This window comes from Xenia sp. Carnegie-2017, unplaced genomic scaffold (assembly GCF_021976095.1).
Source record: "Xenia sp. Carnegie-2017 unplaced genomic scaffold, XeniaSp_v1 HiC_scaffold_20, whole genome shotgun sequence".
Lineage (NCBI taxonomy): Eukaryota > Metazoa > Cnidaria > Anthozoa > Malacalcyonacea > Xeniidae > Xenia > Xenia sp. Carnegie-2017.
In genome coordinates, this window is record NW_025813483.1 from 16,143,619 (window position 1) to 16,165,023 (window position 21,405).

At 33.1% G+C, this 21,405-nt stretch overlaps 8 protein-coding genes and 2 long non-coding RNA genes across 12 annotated transcripts; 6 read left to right on the plus strand and 4 right to left on the minus strand.

The window, feature by feature from the left end:
* The first annotated feature begins 9 nt into the window (after nucleotides 1-9).
* LOC124442259 (UV-stimulated scaffold protein A-like) lies at nucleotides 10-2,787 on the plus strand. The gene is made up of 4 exons (XM_046992761.1): nucleotides 10-1,317; nucleotides 1,447-1,637; nucleotides 1,826-2,142; nucleotides 2,337-2,787. Exons 1-4 carry the CDS (start codon nucleotides 90-92, stop codon nucleotides 2,686-2,688), a joined length of 2,088 nt encoding a protein of 695 aa, XP_046848717.1. The 5' UTR covers nucleotides 10-89; the 3' UTR covers nucleotides 2,689-2,787.
* Nucleotides 2,788-3,018: 231 nt separating this feature from the next.
* LOC124442258 (mitochondrial import inner membrane translocase subunit Tim9-like) lies at nucleotides 3,019-3,821 on the plus strand. Its single transcript, XM_046992760.1, has 3 exons — nucleotides 3,019-3,181; nucleotides 3,257-3,352; nucleotides 3,548-3,821. Exons 1-3 carry the CDS (start codon nucleotides 3,140-3,142, stop codon nucleotides 3,665-3,667), a joined length of 258 nt encoding a protein of 85 aa, XP_046848716.1. The 5' UTR covers nucleotides 3,019-3,139; the 3' UTR covers nucleotides 3,668-3,821.
* LOC124442257 (ras-related protein Rab-32-like) lies at nucleotides 3,676-5,611 on the minus strand. 2 transcript variants are annotated; one of them, XM_046992759.1, is made up of 11 exons: nucleotides 5,418-5,611; nucleotides 5,327-5,331; nucleotides 5,163-5,190; nucleotides 4,995-5,091; nucleotides 4,873-4,923; nucleotides 4,760-4,792; nucleotides 4,659-4,686; nucleotides 4,468-4,542; nucleotides 4,325-4,398; nucleotides 4,203-4,237; nucleotides 3,676-4,118 (listed from the first exon to the last, which is right to left on the minus strand). In XM_046992759.1, exons 1-11 carry the CDS (start codon nucleotides 5,506-5,508, stop codon nucleotides 3,922-3,924), a joined length of 714 nt encoding a protein of 237 aa, XP_046848715.1. In that variant the 5' UTR covers nucleotides 5,509-5,611; the 3' UTR covers nucleotides 3,676-3,921. The 2 variants fall into 2 exon arrangements, with proteins under 2 accessions (XP_046848715.1, XP_046848714.1); XM_046992758.1 differs by having other exon boundaries at nucleotides 4,867-4,923.
* Nucleotides 5,612-6,725: 1,114 nt separating this feature from the next.
* On the minus strand, nucleotides 6,726-15,109 carry LOC124441988. Of its 2 annotated transcripts, XM_046992473.1 has the most exons (3): nucleotides 14,929-15,109; nucleotides 14,432-14,783; nucleotides 6,726-7,201 (listed from the first exon to the last, which is right to left on the minus strand). In XM_046992473.1, exons 1-2 carry the CDS (start codon nucleotides 15,095-15,097, stop codon nucleotides 14,434-14,436), a joined length of 519 nt encoding a protein of 172 aa, XP_046848429.1. In that variant the 5' UTR covers nucleotides 15,098-15,109; the 3' UTR covers nucleotides 6,726-7,201; nucleotides 14,432-14,433. The 2 variants fall into 2 exon arrangements, with proteins under 2 accessions (XP_046848429.1, XP_046848428.1); XM_046992472.1 differs by lacking the exon at nucleotides 6,726-7,201 and having other exon boundaries at nucleotides 14,335-14,783.
* LOC124441989 lies at nucleotides 7,971-8,572 on the plus strand. The gene is made up of 2 exons (XR_006947051.1): nucleotides 7,971-8,270; nucleotides 8,339-8,572. It is a non-coding gene; the product is annotated as an uncharacterized LOC124441989 (long non-coding RNA).
* On the minus strand, nucleotides 10,368-13,739 carry LOC124441987 (cell division control protein 42 homolog). The gene is made up of 3 exons (XM_046992471.1): nucleotides 13,476-13,739; nucleotides 13,216-13,274; nucleotides 10,368-11,325 (listed from the first exon to the last, which is right to left on the minus strand). Exons 1-3 carry the CDS (start codon nucleotides 13,606-13,608, stop codon nucleotides 10,912-10,914), a joined length of 606 nt encoding a protein of 201 aa, XP_046848427.1. The 5' UTR covers nucleotides 13,609-13,739; the 3' UTR covers nucleotides 10,368-10,911.
* Nucleotides 12,225-13,379, plus strand: LOC124441990. Its single transcript, XR_006947052.1, has 2 exons — nucleotides 12,225-12,467; nucleotides 13,190-13,379. It is a non-coding gene; the product is annotated as an uncharacterized LOC124441990 (long non-coding RNA).
* Nucleotides 15,110-15,202: 93 nt separating the features above from the next.
* Nucleotides 15,203-16,434, plus strand: LOC124441872 (rRNA N6-adenosine-methyltransferase METTL5-like). The gene is made up of 2 exons (XM_046992336.1): nucleotides 15,203-15,711; nucleotides 16,035-16,434. The coding sequence occupies exons 1-2, from the start codon at nucleotides 15,306-15,308 to the stop codon at nucleotides 16,256-16,258; spliced, it is 630 nt and encodes a 209-aa protein (XP_046848292.1). The 5' UTR covers nucleotides 15,203-15,305; the 3' UTR covers nucleotides 16,259-16,434.
* Nucleotides 16,435-18,331: 1,897 nt separating this feature from the next.
* Nucleotides 18,332-19,456, plus strand: LOC124442818 (39S ribosomal protein L40, mitochondrial-like). Its single transcript, XM_046993325.1, has 2 exons — nucleotides 18,332-18,584; nucleotides 18,889-19,456. Exons 1-2 carry the CDS (start codon nucleotides 18,352-18,354, stop codon nucleotides 19,205-19,207), a joined length of 552 nt encoding a protein of 183 aa, XP_046849281.1. The 5' UTR covers nucleotides 18,332-18,351; the 3' UTR covers nucleotides 19,208-19,456.
* Nucleotides 19,369-21,322, minus strand: LOC124441781 (abscission/NoCut checkpoint regulator-like). Its single transcript, XM_046992247.1, has 11 exons — nucleotides 21,270-21,322; nucleotides 21,009-21,200; nucleotides 20,897-20,933; nucleotides 20,656-20,761; nucleotides 20,474-20,553; nucleotides 20,195-20,375; nucleotides 20,061-20,125; nucleotides 19,937-19,985; nucleotides 19,825-19,865; nucleotides 19,643-19,755; nucleotides 19,369-19,569 (listed from the first exon to the last, which is right to left on the minus strand). Exons 1-11 carry the CDS (start codon nucleotides 21,320-21,322, stop codon nucleotides 19,497-19,499), a joined length of 990 nt encoding a protein of 329 aa, XP_046848203.1. The 3' UTR covers nucleotides 19,369-19,496.
* Nucleotides 21,323-21,405: the final 83 nt, after the last annotated feature.

Here is a 21,405-nt window from a genome sequence, read left to right on the forward strand (position 1 = left end):
AATGACGATGCAATATTGTCGTTCGTTTTCTAGTATGTCAACAACATAAAATATATGTTTTATGAAAATATAGTTTCAACGAACGTATTATGTCAAATTTTGACAAAGAACAAGAACTATCAGAACTCATTGAGTCTTTAACCACATCTGGAAGTCAAAAACTGGATGACAAACTTTTCAGAAGGGTCAAGTCAATTTGCAAAAAGTCTGATGAAAATGTTCGTCATTTGTATCGAATGGTTAGGATACAGTTGGAAAAACGACACTCAGAAATACGACTTTCAACTTTGCAAATTATTGACGAAATATTTTCAAGATCTCATACTTTTCGAGAGCTACTTCTGGACGATTTTGACGAGTTTTTTTGCCTCACCACAGGAGTAAACTCGAAAACGCCATTGCCCGAGCCTCGGGCTGTTGCCTTAAAATTAAGAACCGATGCTTTAAAAGCCATTGAAAGATGGCATGAAAAGTATGGCAAGTATTATATAAAACTAGAATTAGGGTATACATATCTAAAGACGGTTAAAAAAATAAATTTTACCAGTTCACAGCCACAAACAGAATTAGAAAGGTTAAGAGCTGAGGATTTGGAAACAAGAAGGTCTAATTTAGCAAGACAGAAATTAAACTTAATTCTTAATCAGATGAATGAGACAACAGCAGAGCTGCAAAATTTCATTAAAGAAATGAACAGCTGTTTTTGTCTCATATTACCAAAACCTGAAGAGTTTGAGATACAACAGCTTGATGAAGAAAATGCAAAATACCCCTTGACATTTGATAGCAATATTCCCAGTACAAGTACTGGAATAACACATATTTCCCAGAAACATAATGAACAAAGTCCGATGTTTTCAACTGGTGATGATGGCATATTACCACCATGCCAGAAAAATGATCATGGCCTGTCCATGGAATCCTTTAAACTCACCATTCCTATTAATAACATTATTGAAATAAAAGAATCAACTGACAACATTGACATTTTGAACACACTAAGAGAACTTCACAAACAGCTTGTTGATAAATATCTTCCTTTGACACAAAAGTGGCTGGAGATTCTTACAAAGCATTCAGAGCAACATGTCAATCTTATTAAGGCAATAGACCTGAAAAGCTTATTGACTGACTTGAAATACAAGTATGATAAACTAAGAATTGTTTCAAAGATTGATCAAGAAAAAGAGGATCAAGAAACAGATCACTTTATTGATGTTGCTGAGAAAGAAGGCATAGAGTACATATCAGAAAATCGATGGCATGAATATGGTCTTAAGCCAGTGAAACAAATTCTTCAACATGACAAAGCAAAAGGTATAATCTGGGCCTAATATAACCAAGAATGTTTGAGTCACATCATTTCCAGTAGCTGCATGAAACATGTGAATTGATATTGCCAAGCTCCTTGGAATTCTGTTTGATTTTAAACTATTTTTGATCTAGAAATTAAGAAGAAATCAGCAGTTTCATGGAATCCAAATGGTGATCTATCATCACTTGGGGATCCAACGGCAAGAGTAACTGCAATCAAATCACTTCTCCAAAAACATGAGAAAAAAATTAATATGAAACCTACTAAACAGAAATCAAGTTACACCTCTACAAATTCAAAGAGCAGAGAAGAGGATATTCCAGTATGTCAAATGCAGATTTTTAATACAATGTATTATGATTAAAAGAAATGCGTTCTGTGTACTAGCCTTGCTTGTCATTGGATGATTTTAAAATTGAGATGATCTCATAGCCTCATTCTTATTAAACCTTTGCTTCTAACAAGCCATATCTTTATTGAAAATAGATAATAATTTTAATGTTTCTCTAGAAAAGTTCATCGTCACAAACATGTGATGACAGCAAGATCAAACGTGAAAAACTATTAAAGAAAGCACCTGTGGTGCCTTTTGGCATGGATTTGTATAATTGGGAGAGAAAAGATGATGAAGCTCCGCCATTTAGTGACCTTAAATCATTACACTGTTTTTGGGCCCATCCTAACGAAGAAAATGAAGACCATTTTCCAAGTGACATGAAGGAGTCAATGAAATCAAGAAGTATTTCATTTTCTGGACATTTTGAAGAAGTGAAATGGACATGTCGTGCTCCATTACCAAGTGGAAAACTATGTCCAAGAAGGGACAGGTATTTTTTATTAATAACTATTACGCGAAGTGTATTACATGTTTGTAGATATAGATTGTCCAGGCTATTATAGTCCTTGCTGTTAGTGTGAACTTACGTTTCGACAAACTTAGCAGCAAGACATCTGTAGAATCAAGATGTTTCAGATTTCAGGGTCATATTGTTTTGTTTTTTTGGTTTTTTTTTCAAAACAGATTAAAGTGCCCATTTCATGGCCAAATCATTGCCCGTGAATCAAATGGCCAGCCAAAATTCGCTACTGATGAGTTACCAGGCTCCGGGGCTAAGGAAATTACAGAAGTAACCAGAGATATTGAAATGGCAACTGGCCTAGACCTTGGAAGTCACATGGAAAAGAAGCGAAAAAAGCGAAAATATTCAGGACTTACAGATATAAAGAAAAGCTCCAATACTTCACGCAGTCGCTTAGAGAAAATAGTATTCAACAAAGAATCCATGAAGCGCGTTACGGCTGAAAATGACCGAATCAAAAAGAGATTACTTGATGAAAAATTTGGAAATAACTGGAATTATGCTTTGAACTAAAACACTAATATTCAGTTTATCAACTAAAAACATAACTCCTTTTCCAAGGTGAAGGCGAGCTTGTTGGTTTGTTTGAAATTATATCCTCTTCAATTATTATTTCAAACTCAAACAGAAATAGACCGACCGCAAAACTTACCCACAAAATCTTCTTCAACTCCAACGTTTATTACATCTTCGGATTCAACATCTTCGGATTCGCCATCTTCTCTAAAACTTGTAAAATGAAAAGTATTTTAGGCGGGAAAAATTATAACCAATTACAGAACTGTAAGCACGAGATGAGCACATGTACATCACTCCAGTTAAAATTTTGCACCACCGTGCATGAGCCAGTGAGGAATATGGCGGAGTAAATTTCAGTCCCTCAGAAAGTCAAACAATTATGAAGAGTACAGAACTTACATTAGCAGAAGTATAAGAAAATTCTTATTAAAAAGCCGTAACAAAAATGACTTTGAATCAGGTCGGTCAAGATCAAGACATAAAACAGGTAATGACAGTTTAGTAAACAGTATAAAAATTTAAGTTTAGTTTACGAATTGCAATTTACTTTCGTACCTTTTAGATCCAATCGTTTTTGCAATCTTATAATAAACTATCAGAAAGTTGCTTTATGGACTGTATACAAGATTTTACGAACAGGACTATTTCAGTAAATGAGGTATATTTTATATCGAAATAAGTCCAATTTATACAAAATTAACAAATCGCACAGTCCCTTGAATCAATTCACATAACTCCTAATTTGTTGGATATTTCATCTGTGACGTTTCACATGGATTTGGTTGGTCTGAAATGACTTTATGCTGATGATGACTATCATGTTAATGAGTAATGTGAAATTTATATTATTTAGAACAAATGTGTGATGAATTGCGCTGAAAAGTATCTTAAGATGACTCAAAGAATAACATTACGATTACAAGAACAGCAGCAAATTCAAAGTGAAGGGTTGATATCTGGGACAAAAAAATGACACCCATATCATATTGAAATTTTACTGTGAATTAACATGTAGCTTTAACTTTGAGACTACTTCAATTACAAATTTTTTATAATACAATGTAAAAAATCCTTGAGTATTGTATACTAAGGTGAATACTAAAATTATTTATTTATGATCAGCTAAATCAACAAATGTTTTGTTTTTAAAATTATCATGCTATTTCATAGCACTTTCCTACAACACAATGCCTATAAATGGACAAGATTTAATTTTCCTAGCTATTATTAACAGCATCTACTTTGTTTAGCTTCATTGCCTGCGACCACAGAATGCATATTTTCTTCTTTGTCGTTACCATAGACAGCAATATCTTGCATTGGCATGGGACTTTCTGCCCTAAACCAAGGAGTACCTGGACGAATACACTTCTTTTCAGGCTGATTAGTAAAAATTTCTCTTATAATTAAGTCCATTGCTTCATCTAAAATTATTAGAATAGAATAGACTGTAAATGCTCTTTGATATGAACAAAGCAAAAAGAAAACATGTTGAACATGCTCTTTACCAATATTTCTATTAGTCTTGGCTGACACTGGTAACCTTCAAAAAAATGCAAATACTCGTTCAAAAGAAGAAAAAAAAAGACTATGAAGAGTAAGTTTATTATCCCACACAAGTAGTAATCACCATCCATTAAAGCCAAGCTCATCACAAAATGTTGTTAGGATAGTGTTGTCACATTTAGCATCTTCTTCGTCACACTGTAAAACAAGGGAAAATATTTAATCTCAACTTAACTAACTAAAAAGCCAAGTTAGTCACAAACATACCTTGTTGGCCAAGAGCACAATAGGTATAGTGCTTCCATCTTCAGTCAAGACATTTTGTTTTAAATCATCATACCACTAGACAAAATGGTTATTGAAACAATTTTCATGTCTAAATATTATGTCTGATGAACCTTCAAATTTAATTAGAATGCAAAATGTAAAAAAAATAATTTCATACAAGAATTGCATACCTTTAAGACCATATTCCATGTGTTAGGCCTGAAAAAACCATCCAAGGAAGTATATAATAAAACTTTTACATCTAATTGGATTAAAACTAAAGTATAAATACCTGCACAGATCAAAAACAATAAATGCTGCCATTCTATACAATGGAAACCCATCATAATGTAATGTAATATCAACATACATAAAAAATATGAAATATCATTAACTTACGCATACTTATAGTAAACTCTGGTCATATGACCATATCTCTCATGACCACCAATGTCCCTAAATTTATAACAGTCAATTAAAACAAAGATCAGTTAAAATGATGAAATGAAATACCGGTAGGTACCTACCATAGATGAAGATGTACTTGTGTTTTTGAGTCCCAATCAATTACTTTCGAGGCAAAATCAGCTCCCAATGTGGGTTTACATTTTCTGAAAAATTCCCCTGACAATTTCAAGACGTAAATGAAGATGTTCAAATTTCTGCTACCACACGTTCAATCATTTCAAACTTACCTTTCGTGTAGCGTTGAATAATCGACGTCTGCTCTTGCACGAAAGATAAGAAAATTACATCTCTTCCGATTAAGAACTAATTATCGACTTAAAATGGGGCTAATGTTGTTTCTTTTCCAGAATAACTTTATATGCAATACTTTTATCAGTATATTAATGCTTACCTTACCTAAAATGTAGAAAGAAAACGAATAAAGAATAATTCTATTAAAGCACATCCAATACATGAAAATTTTAATATGCCAATACACTAACCGACTGACTTTTCACCAACAACTAATACTTTAAAACTGTATTCTTGAAGATTATCAGATTTAACATGCTCCACAGCATTATTTAATGACATTAGGTGTTCGTAACTTGGCAGTCTTTGCACATCACGGTATAAACATGTTATTGATATTTTCTTAGAATAGTTCCTTTATCGCTTGTATGCTTTCCTTCCTCCGGGTACGGCTCAGGTGTCAAATTCTTCCGGGGGGAAGGGGTACTAACATTGAGGGGCATCGCAATTGCAGTATGTGTACTACAGTACAAAATACATACATTTATCGATATATTTTGTGTATTTTTGTTCTTGTTTCCAAGTCTTTTTCATATCTAATGTTTTGCGCCAAATCACCCAAATGAAATTTGGAATCTCATCTTCATGACAATGCATAACAAATCTGATTCAATTTATCAGCTTTGTGACAACCGAGCATCCCCTTTGTTTTAATAAATGTACAAGGCGTGAGACTTTTGTTAAAAATGGATGAAGATTGAGAATTAACTATGATGAAATTCATTTCCAAATAACGAAGTAAATTATTCCAAATAACACACAGTAATTATGAGAGTGAAAAATAAAGCATTGACTACAGCGAAAAGCAAACTGTCATATCACTAGCCGATAGCATTTGTAAGTTTATCCCAGTAAAAATCACGTACCCCTCAAGGGTAAGTTAAAGTCGTATACAAAAAAGTCAAGTAATATAATACTACTTTAGTGGGAAGAGAGAACACATGTTATATGTGTATATTACATAAACTAAATGTTAAAAATACTTTTCAGATTTGTACATATTTCATATCTAAACAATACACTTCAAGGTGAGGATAAATTAAAATTTACTCAGATCTGCATTTTGGTGTTAATTTTGTTCAATTATCTGCAAAAGTTGTTCGTCAACATACTTTCATAAGATTCATGGACGAAAACTGCAAGAAACGCCTATGAATACAGAAAACGATTATAAATTTACTGCATCTGCATTTTGCAATTGATTTTGTTGCAATATGATACAGAAAGAAATGCAAGGAACGTTGAATTCAAGTGAATACAGACAAAACTGCAATATGAATTAAGGATATGCGAAAACTGCAAGGAACGCCTATGAATACAGAAAGAAAACGAAAACTGCAAGGAACGCCTATGAATACAGACAGAAAACAAAAACTGTGTAATATGCAATGTGCACGAGAAGGTTGTTGCGGAGCAGTTAACTTTATTCGAGTGAACAACTTATTCGAAAATAGTAAGTTTTTTGACAAAGATGAAATTAATGGTAGACAAATGGCGGATGATCGACGATCAACATACTATTTCAAGTTAATAAAAAAATTAGGATTGCAGTTCGTAATTAGCGGACAGAATCAGCTGAAAAGAAGCGTAAATCAATCATAACAGATAGTACTCGTAAACTAAACAGTCTATTGGCTGTTTATATGCATCACCTGGGTAAATGATTGTGATACTTATACACATTTAATAACAGAAATACCCTAAATCAGTTCACAGAAGCGAAAATACGATCTTTTGTTAACCACAGTTCAAACAAGCCAACACTACATTAATACATCGAAATCTCATTTTTACTTTTAGATTCGAACGTCAAGAAAGATTATATAAACTATCCTGCCCCAATGACGATACTTTATGATAATCTCACTCTGACCAACATGTCACACATATCATCAGTTGTACCATTTAGTCCCAAACAAATGACGTCACCGACTTCAGGCATCATTCTGTTTTCCACAAAAACCATAGATATAACCTGCAAGAAAATATTTTATAACAATCCGCAAGTAAACACAGTTTTATATGTTGATTTTATGTACGATGTTTTATCATCTCACAAAAATACACACGGTACATTACATACGTTACGATATGCACGTTTGCAAAGGAATAAGAGGAAAAGAGACGTCAGAAAATTTTCTCTTTTAGTTGGTAAGTGTTATAACAGGGTTTTTTCCACTCCTCGTTGTAACCAACTATGTCCAAATCACTTATTGAAACAATAATATAAAATAAGTTAGTTTTTCCTCTGTTCTATATATAATTAATCAAGTCATTATTAGAAATTCCTTAGATGGATCATATACGATACTCCAGATCGAGTATTTGCGATATGACTGGCGCCCTGACAGGATGTAATGGTTGGACTCTTGTCATGAGAATGGATGGTCATATAGTAAGACATTCGTTGAATTGATAAGCAAAGTAGCTACAATAATACTGCATTACATACATGCAATAATGCTATAAAAAGAAAGCAAACACAGATTTAAAATAACGCATAAAATGTGATAATTTAGCAGGGAAGATTACATCAGTTGGAAAAATTTTTATATGTAAGACTAAGAAGGCAGTTTGTTTTTGAATAACAAATGTACGTGCTACCCAATAGTGTATAAAAGAATATACATTATATCTATGTTTTATAACGCTAGCTACCGGACCAACAAAGCAGAATACAATCCAGAAAATGGCTTGTAATTACACGACAACTCTGAAACAAAGCTATCCACAATTCAAACTACATCTTTCACACAAATATGTTTGGTTATGAAACATGACGGAAAATTTGGTTGGATAATGTTGAATGTGAGAAGTAAATCTCTGTTCGATCTTTTGCAACGGCAGTTGTCGTCGCCAAGGTGTAAATGTGGTTGAGGAGGTTATTTGTGTTTGTTTAGGGATAATTGCAAGTAGCAAATGTGACGTTGTCTGCAAATATAATTCAAGACTAGGTTTTTGAGCGAAAGGAACAAGCTGCGGACAAGACGGTACAAATACTAGTGGAAATGACGCCCGCTGTGGTGTTGTGATAAGTACAAAAAGTATGGCATACATTTTGGTGAAATAGTTTATCATGAACAGAGAGAACAATTTGTTTTCCTTTTTTTAGTCTCATGACGTAGTTTTGGTTCACTTAATCAATACATCAGTGAAAGAGGAGTTCGAAGTTTGGTCTGAGAAAGAAACACGCTTGCATAATTGAATGCTTTTTATCGTTTACTTTATTTTTAACATCTTAAAATTAATCTTGACGTAAATACATTATCTAAGACGTTATTCATAAATGTAATATGTGACTATAGTTAACCACAATGACTACGATTAAACGAAAGTAAAATGTAAATGGAGTCTGAAGTTAATTGAAACAAACGCTATCACAAGCCTTGCGAACATTTGCCGAGTTGCAATTGTGTGTATTGCAAGCTTTCAAAACCTGACGTAAGCAAAAAGTACAAGAATCCATAGAGTTGAAGTCATCCAATGACAAAATGCTATCATCCATATTGCCGGCGTCACCGCTAGACGAACATTTTTGACACCCTTTAGCTTTGAAGGATTGCATGAAGTATTTATCGCTGTTCGTAACATCACAAACACCTGGCTTCGAAACATCGCATCCACTTAACATACAGTACAACCTGCAATGCCTGCGCGCACGAGTACAGCAGGCACTGCAAGCAGGGCCACCAATTTTGTAGTTGCATATATCACGTACGTCACGTACAGCTGCCGCTGAAGGCATCTCTAAGACAACAATTGCCATGGTAACAGCGAACAAAGTCTTCGTAATTGACATTTTTCTAAAGAAAAAGCGATATTACAAATACAAATCTGGATTACTTCGTTTAATGTCATCGACATGTTCTATCTAGATCAAGCTTCTAAAATACACTCAACTTTCAAATTTAGAAAATGAAAAGCCAAATATTTACTCACATTGATCTTTAAATGATCTTCAAATGATATATTCTCTTTCAAAAAGTGACTGATGAAATGATCAAAATCATTTTGTTCTTTTATAGTGCTCCCTAACACCACAGATGTCTCCAGATTTCAAAAATTTTTAATGGACGATTGATCAAAAAAATACATCAACATATTTCTACGAGTTATCGTCAAATATCGACATAAAATAATATTGTGCATTCATTTCGTAGCTATCAATATCATTTTTAATGGTTTCTATCTAGAAACAATGAGGAGACATATTGAGATATATTTACACTTTGTATAAGCATATTCAATTTTTTTTAATTTTGCCTAAAAGAACACCGTGAAAAACAGATCTTTCCTTCATCTTTAGTCTACGATATTTTAACAAATCAACCCTAACGATAGACCAGAGATGACTTTGTTGGTCAAATGATTACGTAAAAACTCCAACGTTTAGCTAACTTTACTAGGTTTTGACCATAAATTAGAAATAAAAGTAGAAAAATGAGAATCTACGAAAATTCAAGAAAATGCAGATGTCATCTACTAATGGACTACCTACACAACAGTCAATTGAAAGCTTTGCCGTCTCAATATTTGGATTTTGAAGCTTTACAGCTTGGTATGTAACAAAAAATTACGTGATGATATTTATTCATAATATGCATCTTTCGTTATTCAAATATAGAATGCATTGTCTGATGTTCCTTATCACCACATCGCCATGTTTTAGCGAACAAAAAATGTTCCAGAACTTTGTTATCGTATTTTGCTTTACAGTTTCTTGAAAACTTTAAAGGTTTTTATAATTGAGCGATAACAACGGTCGAATAGACACCATTATATGTCGAATTTCCAACATATAGCTTATTATTGAAGTAGATAATTGCAACAAAGAATGGGCATTCCTTAAACGTTAATAAAATTTGAGCAAAATGGTACATTAACTATTTTTTCATGTTCTTTGAATTTGCAATAAGTTTTTTTTATGCGCAAGAGCAGACACTACACTCGGAGAAAAAATATTTAGAATCAGTGGTTGTGATATACACTCCCTAGACTGTTTTTCGATCAGTGAATTAAATTCTTGAAAGTAAAGATGTCGAACACCAGTTGACCGAGTAAGTTTTCAGAAAATTAGAAGTTTAATACTTAAAAACAAGACAAATAATAGACCTGCATAGCAATGAAAAAATGTCACATCATTTAGGCTGCAAGTTGAATGATTGATCATATTTTTATTTAATGTGTACAACTATGAGCGTGAAAAATGAACTGTTCAAAGATGGGAAAACGGTCTCATTTCAAGACAAAACATGTGAAAAAATGAACAAAATTACATCATAAAGACGAATGAATGAATATTGGACTACTAATATATGTTCCATCTCACAAAGAGGCTATGTACAGTGGTTTTTGACTTTTTCCTCTGCACAGTTTTTCACTCGAGAACGTATAGTAAAGCATCAAAACTGATTACAAACTTGAAAATGTAGCAAATGATAAAGGTAAATATTTTCGTAAAGACTTTTTTGATAAGATGCAGTACGATACTGACCAAGTGGAAAATGCTGTCTTGAGGTTTATCTTTCTTAAGTCAACGTAATGTATAATGAAAGTAATGCATCATGACATGTGAAACTACTTGAAGATTGCGTTGAATTAAATAAATACTTTTCGCTCGGTGTATCTCTATATATAGTGCAGTTAACGACATTGAATTTCGTACTCTATACACGGCTTAAATTGCTACAAAATAACACATTTGACACGATGTTTCTTAGAGCGACGCGCGCGTTTTCGTCTGAAAGGCGACAAGGCAGCAGCAATTGCCTCGTCAAACACCTTTTTAACGTTCTTCAATGTTAGAGCTGATGTTTCCACATAACAAACAGCATTGTTCTTTCGAGCTAAAATTTCTGCCTGCTCTCTAGTAATAGGAATCATTCGGTTGTTTTTGAGTTCTATCAAGGTTTCGACGTTCGATCGAAGATCACAATGGGTACCGACCAGCACAAACGGCGTGGTCGGTTTATATTTGTTGATTTCTGGCAACCAGCGTGCTTTAACATTGTAAAACGACGACGGTGCCATTATATTGAAACATAGGATAAAAACATCTGTTTGTGGATATGAAAATGGACGCAGCGAGTCAAAATCCTCCTACACGAAAAGAAAACTAGATCAATTTGATGTTACCATAACACTGGCTATACAAAGGATTGATGGGATACAGCTAAGTAAACAATTACACCAAACATTTAAATAAAACAAGAATACTGAGCTATTCAACCCTATGACGATCCACATTTTACTAGACGTGTACATTAAAGTACTATGTATATTAAGTTAGCAACAAATGAATGAAATGTATAAAAGCAAAATATCTAACATTTTGACAAAAAGATCACCTAAATATTGAGTCAAATGAAATATTCAATTTTATGACAGTTTACTTAACCACGTCTGGAATAAAATTTATGCAAGTTGAATATCAAAGCTGCCTAAAATATTAGATACCGTAAAATTTATAGTAACAACAATTATAGTCCAAAGACGAGACAACCAGTCTTAAACAGTCTTTGAGGGTGAAGTGGTGAATAAATCGTCAATATTGGGTAAATTTTTTACGAACAGAATCAACAGATGCTACTCAGTGTTGAAACACTATGTTCATATTTGCATGCACTCAAACAAAAGAAGTCTGAAGTGTCATCTAAAAGTGCAACCTGACTATGTCACGTGTTCATTTCAAAAATTACCACAACTGACATTTGTTTGCGTGGTTAAAATCAAATTAATGTTCATTTAGTCAATTCATTCTATTTTCATGCACGCAATAATTTTCGTTTCTCATTTTTTGTATTTAGGTTTAATGCAAGTGGAAATCTGGACAAAATCCAGACTTGTTTCGCCATGTTGAAGAGCAAAGTAAACTTATTCCGGATACACAAATTGTACTACGTAAAAGAAAAACTTTACATTTCCATTGGAGATCATCCACATGATGGACAACATTTGATATAAACCAAACTATCTTTTATACAGTTTAAATCGTACCACATGACAATTAATGCCTTAATAACGTGCAATTAAATCGTCGTGTTTCACGAACAGAATGAATTCAAATGAACTTTCCGGCATACTTTCTCTTGCAGCCAATATCAACCTAAGTGTTGGATTACATTGCAAATACGAAAGAATCGCTTTCGAAACGCTTGGGAGAGGGTAGTATAGAACTAACGCAAAGATAATTTACCAGCGCGTGAAATTGCCATCAAAAAAACGTTTGATGTTATGCTAAGGTATTATCAAAAGTTATTTATAATTGCTGCGTCGTGAACTCGTCACTTTGTTTTATCGATAACGACTCATCAGACGGATATCATATGATGATAAGTAAAGATAAATTTTCAAGCATGTGGATGTAGGGATATTGTAATGCTCAACATATAGTAATATTACAAATATAAGTTTTTTTTCTATAAGAAAACTTTGATGTTGAAATATGACGTAGTATATATCCATGCTTTGTCTTGAATAATTGGTTCGTGATAAAAAATAGTTGTTCCGATGACGTATAGGACGAGAAATAATAGTTCATAGTCCGACTGACAGGATAGTGGGATGTAGAGTAAAATAAAGTTCTCTATTTTATCATGCAATTCAAGCAATCTGCTTGATTAAAATGAACAAATTTACAATTTACCGAAAAGTGTATAAATTCATGGGTAACATCATAGTCACAGACAATCAGTTATATTTCGAAATAATATTGCATTTCAAAATACTGAAATACAAATCAATTTCTATAGATACGTGTGCAAGTACAATGTAGCTCCCTGCAGATAAAATATTTTGTCAAATACTTTATGAGCAAGTTTACGTACATACTCGACAACACAGAAAATTTATGTACGGGTTTCGTGGTTAAATTTTCATTCTTCTTGTGTGTCTATATAATTTCCGTCATCATTCAAAGACATGCTGTCCAGTCCAGTATCGCGTGATTTCGTTTTTGTTTTAGGATTAAAAGTTTAAGAAAATACGTACCTGACCGGCTGTATCACAGAATTGAACTGTACATGGAACATTGTTGACTGTCACGGAAACTACATGAAGAAAAGAAGAGAACAAAATGTTTATATTAAACTAGCAAGTAATAAGATTACTATTAAATACATCATAAATAAATTAAATAAAAACACACATAACAACGGCTGAGACGTTGCGTTCACCTTATTCAAACATTAATGTTTCATTTCCTAGTTTATCCAGCAGATATATGTCAATTATTTCGTCTTCATACCAACCTGTGTAATTATCGAACGCAGTAGGAGCATAGTCGTTTGGAAAATCATTCTTAAGATAGCTCATGAGTAATGTCGTCTTCCCCACAGCACCGTCCCCGATGACAACAATTTTAAGGTTTTTCTTATGCTCCATTACATAATTCGCTTACATTCTACAAGCAAGTGAACGACTACCGTTCTTTGTTTTGAATTTGAACAGGCTCAAAAACGGAAGGCGGTTTAACATCGACATCATTCAATGTTTGCATACTGACTCACTCGTCCGTCGATAACCGGAAACAAAATACACGTAGCAGCGCGCTGATTGGTTAAAACTGACATCCTCCATATAAGACGCTTTACTTTTGGTTGTTTCTGATAAATATATTTTGCGTAAAACAAACAGTTTATCTAACCTTGTAAACAGAAATTTGAGAACACGTAAAGTCAATTACAAGTTTCCAATGCATAGAAAAACTTGCAAAATGAGCCATATTTGCTTTGACGAATTTTAATTAATAAAATTGTCAAGCGAAAGCATCGAAAACGAACAGTTACTTTTACGAGAGCAAAAATGCAAAATTCTTGAAAAAGCAGTATGATAACACTTGTAATTTTTAGACAGGAAGCTTTCAAGGACGAATTAGCACATTCCAACGAACGCAAAGGTAAACATATTGTTTTACTGTCAAACACCTCAACAGTAAAAAGTTCAAAAAATTAATGGATACACTTATTTCAATTTGAAATAACTGCAGTACATTTCCTGGTGTTTCTTAAAACCTGGAAATGTTTGACTCCTCAAACATTAATATATGGTTGATTAATTGTCTTGGTTGAGACAAACATGATACCATATAAACTATAAAATCACTGTGAGTGCAAGAAATGTACTTTTATAGTGCATAATTGCATATCAGCTCATTTGCATTTCAGGAACTGTATTAGATTATAATCAATACTTAGTGATAATCTACCTTTAATTCTGGTCATCTTCATTATATGTCATGCTCTTATCTGGATCACTCTGGTTGGATTGACAGTTAATAATTGCTAGTTCATCTTCATCTAATAAACACTCAATCTCCTGCTTTGTTCTAGCTCTCTTGGGAACTAAACGACTGTATAGTACAATACAACAACAACTAGCTTTAATTTCTTCATCATCATTTAAGGTTCCAAATATCTGACCATATTGAGAAGAAAAATCACCCCGAGCCTCATTCTCCATTAAGTCATTCATTTGACCACGTTTCGCTTCACTTAAAGCTGTTACAATATGTTTGCTGGTGATATTTGCTGGATTTCGTATTCGATGTAATTTTTGTTCTGAAAATACCAAATAATCATGATTTCTACAACAGGATATATACTAAAATAGTTCATTTTCAGTGCATGAAATATTAAAAAAATCGAGTGTTACTGATTATCATCTATATTGATCTCAACAGCCCAGTTTTAGACGTCGACTAACCTAGGCGCTTAACATAATTTTCCGAACTAGTTTTATTCGTAAAGTAAGATGGCTGAGAAATAAGAGGAAGCTCCGGTTCTTCTTCAAACGACACCCAATGATTTCGTTGACCATTATCACTTTCATTTGAAGTTTCTTCGGTTACCTCTCCTACTTTGTTTTCTATCATCAAATTATCCGCCATTCGTCATTTAAGCCCGCAGTTATTTACTCAAAAGCCAGCGTAATATGTTTCTTGTTTTCATGTAATAACAATGTTAAGTGTACTGGTTAAGACACAGAGATCAACAAAAAAAACGTTGATGGAACTGACATCGCGTTCTTGAAATGAAATATACGTTTTTAGGTCGCTTACCAAAGACTATTTAAAGTCAAACATGAAGTTAAAGCAACTGGAAGGATTTCTTGAAAATCTAGAAGTTTATAAAGATCCAAAAGTCCATCTTGAGCAGTATCCTACAACACCCCACATTGCAGCACACATGTTGTACACAATTGACCAGACATTTGGGGATATAAAGGGTTACAGTATAGCAGACTTGGGTTGTGGATGTGCAATACTTAGTGTTGGTGCTGCTATGATTGGCAGCGAACATGTTGTGGGATTTGACATTGATGCTGATGCTTTGGAAATAGCACAAAAAAACTTGGAGGAAAGTGAACTTGAATCAAATGTTGAATTTATCCAATGTGATGTTAAGCAAATAGACTTTATTTTGACTGAAGAAAATCTTTTCGATATTGTTATTATGAATCCACCATTTGGTACAAAGAATAATGCTGGTATGCAAATCTATTGTAATTATTAATTATTACCTACCCATACCAAACACATCACTCATGTTGCTTCGCCCCTATCATTACAGCCTCTAACACCTTGTTTACATTATACTGGATTGTCATGTAAGCTGTGTTAAATTTTCCAAGTATTTAAAGGCTGCGATAACCTTTAATGTCATATAAATAGAGTACATGTATCATATTAGTAAGCATTTAACACAAATCATTGCTAGTTGTGATGACAAGTGTATATTACAAAGTGTAAATGGTAGCTTAAATTAATTCTTTTGCTTTCAGTTGCTATGCAATTTTTTTATTTTTCCCAGGTGTTGACATGCTATTTCTAGAGAAAGCAGTAAAACTTGCAAAAAGATCAGTGTATTCTTTGCATAAGACTGCTACAAGAGCACACATCAAAAAGAAGGCCAGAGATCTCAATATTAAAATGGAAGTCATTGCAGAACTGCGGTTTAATTTAGATGCGTCTTACAAATTTCATCGAAGAAAATCAATTGATATTGAAGTTGATTTTATTAGATTCGATGTTTGAGAAAAATTATATAGTTTATTAGCTAGTTCGGTGTGCACCAGTGTACAGATTATGAAAAACGTTCAAATTAATTTGTGTTCTCTGTTTATTAAATAAACATTATAAAAAACCCAACTATATATACGTATGATAATGCTGAATATATTTTTCTATTTCGCTGAATTGCAATAATTCTAGAATTTGTCTCCATAATCTCATTCGTAGATGTTTGATTGAAAAGTCATGTTACACCATTTCGTTTGTGCCTTTAAAGCAGCTTGTTTTCCATTGTTTTCTACCGATTTGCGTCGCGAAACATTTTTCGTACTATTTTCATGATAATTCTTCAGTTTTCTTTTTTTCTTGCTTCGCGAGTCAGTGAAGCGGCCATCCTCTTTTGTTTTCTGTATTTTAGGAAAACGAAATTGATCGTCTTTCACCAATCGATCTATATTTGCTGTCACCAACGAACTGTTTTCATTTATTCTTGGTAGTAACCTCAACTCTTGTGTTTTTCTTTTTATTTGTCTTCTCTCAAAGTTGTCACAAACATTTTCAACCAAATTACATTCAAAAACAGACGCTTCACGGCGAAAATTATCGATATATTCTTGAGCTGGAAGTTTAGGAAGCTCAGTATTCTTCGTAGAAAATTTTAATCTATAAGGAATGTTTTCACTTTCTACTCCAAGTTGTTCTGCTTTCAATTTGGGCAGTTTAAACTTCGTGTCTTGATTGCGATTAGAATCTGTTTCGTTAGCAGTATTATCTTTTTTAGTTTTCATTCGTTTACTACACCGTTTCTCATCCATTTTATCACTCAACATAAGTCTGCTATTTGGCTTCCTCCAAGGAGAGGCTTTCTTTGGACGATTTTGCCAACGTCGTATTTTGTAATGGCACGATAGATACTTATTCGTATTGACGAAAGGATAAGTCAATTCTTTAGAAAACACTACAAGAGGTCTTTAAAAGGGCAATGTTCAAATTTACTTAATTTCATGTCTTCGTTTGCATTGGAATGACAGTTTATTTAGCATTTCATATTACTAATTTCAAGCCTTTGCCATCCATTTGATGTTGAAGTTAATTAAGTAAGACTAAAAACCTTTTTCAGAACTTTCTTGTTTTATGTCGTGAATACAATTAGACAATATAAAGAAACGAAGAAGTTTTACAAGCATTTAAAGGTAATTCTGATCGTTTTAATGTTTTTAATAAAGGCTCCTTCAAGATTAATCCTGCTCCTAAAATACACAAGAAATCATTTCAATAAATCACCAATTAAAGAATTGTGCAAATAGAGCGTGTTTAAGGTTGTTCTACTTAATTCAATGTTTAGCTTTGAATAAGCCATTGTAAAGCAATGTGTATACTTGACTTGTTTATAAAAGTTAATAAAGTTCACTAACCCTTGACTCGGTTCACTCACGAAACTCATGAAAGCCAGGAACACGAACAGCATCATGTAACTATGACGTTATAATCTGACCTATCCAGACGTATCATGATTTTACCAATGGTATTGGTTTTCAATGTTTTACGGAAAGTGGAATTTTTACATCAATTTCACTGCATTTCATCGTTTTCAAAAGTGCCAACAAACAAATATATTCAACAATTCTTTTTTACACCTGCTTTTGTTTTTTTTTCCACGTTTGCAGTTTTGTCCAGGTTATCGTGTGTTTATAACTTCAGAAGTTCTTTCGCCAATGAGAGTATTTTCCACTCATGATGATTTCAAGTTTGTTGAGTGTGAAGAAATAAGATTCACAATGCTCAAGCTGAAATTCCTATTCTCTAAATCTTCATATATTGCACTGCGTCGTATATAAACAACACAATACGGTAAATTTTTAAAAAAAATTATCTGAACTCTTTGAAATTGAAATCAGTCCTTTCAAGAACTCCACCAAGGCAACACCACTGGCAGTCTGGCACCTACTAATGCTGACACTGCCAGTGCCATGCATTGGTACCATTGAGCTCTATAAGACCAATGATTGGTCTCATGGCCAGCCATAAATGAATCAAGAACAATAAATATAGCCTGTGAGCGGGCGTTTTTCATTTATTATGACTGTAATTCTGCAGGCGGCTTGGAACTGGAAAACATGGCGTCGTCTGCTAGTAAAATAGCAAGAATTTGTTTTAAAACTCCCCCTGCGATACTACAAAGTTCATTAATGGCTCCAAGGCTGTCTGCATTGGGTCGGCACGATCCTACTTTAAAAAGAAAAAAGACTCACAAGATCGACCCCAAGAAAAAGCAGAAAAAGTCATCAAACATTTCTAAGAAACCTGTAGAGGTTTTTCCACCAGTTGATCCCGAGGCTTTCCCAGACAGGTATATTTGTAGAAGTTATCTTTGGGGTAACCAACTAAACCAAGTGGGCTGATGAAATACATTTTTAGTTCAGTCCCTGCTTTATTGAAATGCTAATTTCAACAAATATTTAACCATGTCTGATAGTTCCAAGGCAGGGGGGGGGGACTTGAGAGAGTAGAGGTTCTAATGGAAAGAAATTTGAAAGGGTCAAAATGTTTTGGGTATTTGTATGGTACTCTGGCCATACACAAAAAATTTTTGTTTTCCACAATCACTGTTAAATGGAGATTCATATCTAACCAAGTTCACTGTTTAATCCAAGGAGTTTAAAGCAAGATAATAGAGTAAGAAAGATGCCAGTAGTTGATGGAGAAGAGCAAGAAAAAAGAGTGCTGTTGCTCAAGGAATGGTCAAGATTTAGAAACAGAAAGCACAGAGATGAACTTAAAAAACTTCAAGACATCATAAGCACACGTGAACTTGCATTAAGAGAACTAAAAAAAGTCTCATTATGGCATTATGAAGAAGCAATTAAGACTGATGAATCGTTATTTCCATTAAATTTACAAGGACCGACTGAAACACCACCAGTGGTAGACTACATTGCTCCTGATATGGATGAAGAAAAGCAATCCTTATGAAATAGAGGATGAACTTTTAGCATTGCATGAAATATATTTAATGCATTTTTTAAGTAGATGGCATTCTTGAAATTGTGTGCATTTTAATCTTCTTGGCATGTTGAATTGTTGATGCTATGAAATCTTCACAATCTTCACAATTCAATGAAATACCAAAACAATATTTTATCTCTATTTTTATTCCTATTCTTTATCACCAACATAGCAATTAAGAGAATATAAAAACATGCTCTTGCAGGTTCATTTTCATGCTGTTATTGGTTAATTCATTTAATCTTGAATGAGTGTTTCACCTCTTGTTCCTTGGTGCTTTATAAGTAGATGTTCTATGATTTTTATTCTCTCCACTGCTGTGACCTTCCCTGGTAGAAAAAGTTTTCCTTTAAAAAGTAAGAAATATAAACATTGCTTGTTTTTTCAAACGGCTGTACCAACCTGAAGCATCTGCTACAATATAAATCATCATCACACCCATGACATCGAATTGTTGCATCTTCATTGCAAATACAACACCATGGCAATTCATCTGCGTCTATTGGTGTTAAATTCTTACAAACAAACATAATCAGATACATTTGTGGAACTACTTTTTTTGTACAAAGTTAATAAATATTTACCTTAGAAGCAATCTTTTTTTCAGCTTGCTCAAGTAAATAGCCTAATTTAAACATAAAATGAATACAATAGTTTCATATGTTTTACTTTCACCAGAATTACATCATTACAAACCATGTCCTTCCTTTCGAACTTGGTCATCCAAAAATGACTCAGCAATTGCCTTGAATATATAAGATTTGCTTGAGGATTTCTTTATTGTGAATGTGATCACTTAAATTTGGTAAGACTTCAAAACCTGCTGAATATATCTTTTTCGAAACTCAGCTTCATCATCACTATCATATTCATATTTCATAGAATCTATAACATATTTAATAGATGATAATTTTTATGAGCTTTTGCTGATATTTGCAATATTAAGTTACTAACTGTTTGTGGTTTCATTTCTTTTACGTCCTTTTAGCTTATCCAATCTTTTCTCAATATCATGCAAATTACTTGATCCACTATTAAATCCAGTTCTACTGTCTATAATGGATTCATCTCGCATTTGTCTCATCAAATCTGAAATTTGCTCTTGTTCAGCTTTTTTTTTCCCAAATGAGTGTATCTGCATTTAAAAATGGATAAAACATCAAAATCAACTGTGTGAAAAATAGAAAACATACCTCAATGAACAATGGAAATTTGTAAAAAATGAATAATTACATCATTTGTTTTGGTTGACGAAGGCTCTCTTCCAGTTACACTTTTAAATTTTGAATTTAAATCATTCTCACTAATTCCATCTGTGCAAAAATTAACACTGACATATTCAAATATTTAATCTATGATCTTTGATTTGATTTACACGTTTCAAATGAAACCAAATGAAATTACTTGATACCCACCATCTTGCTTGAGTTTCATTAAACGTTTCCGTAGATCTTCATCAGGATCAAATGGTGCATTGTCTTTCGTTTTTAAAAGATAACTAGGTAGATCAGGTTGGGATGTCTAGTGAAGTAAAGTTATATGACGAACACTTTACAAATGATAACTTTAAAGTGGTATAAATAACCTTCATTACTTGTTTACTTTGCTCAATTTCTTCATTGGTGTAAAATATCATCTAAGATGTTATAAACTTACCTTGACATTTGCTTTTCCAGTGAGATTTTCTTTTTCCCTAGGATATTAAAACCATGAATTGGATAAGCTATAGGCTACTATTAAAAAATATTTTAGTTTTTCTTTTCTTTACCTTCTTTCTGTATTCAATCTTCTAAAGCAGTCATTGCAAACTCTCACAGGCTTTTTTCCTTTCTTTGGAAGCACTATGGACTTTGTAGTACATTTTGAACAAAATAACTTTCCACAATTTCCACAGTCGTGCTTTACAAAAACATATACAAAAAAATAAAAAAAATAATCAAACTTCGTGAAGTATTGGTAATATTATCAACTGAAAGGCTCTGATGAAGTAATGAGTTAAATTTGTTTCAAACAACTGATGTATATTCACCTCGCGTTTGAAAAACCAAATGGTTCAGCACATTGAAAACATCGACCTGCCATAACATCCTGTTCTTTGAAGCCGCAATCATTACGTATAGAAACTATAGATAAATTCTGTGTAGGAAGAGAAAATATTTACAAAC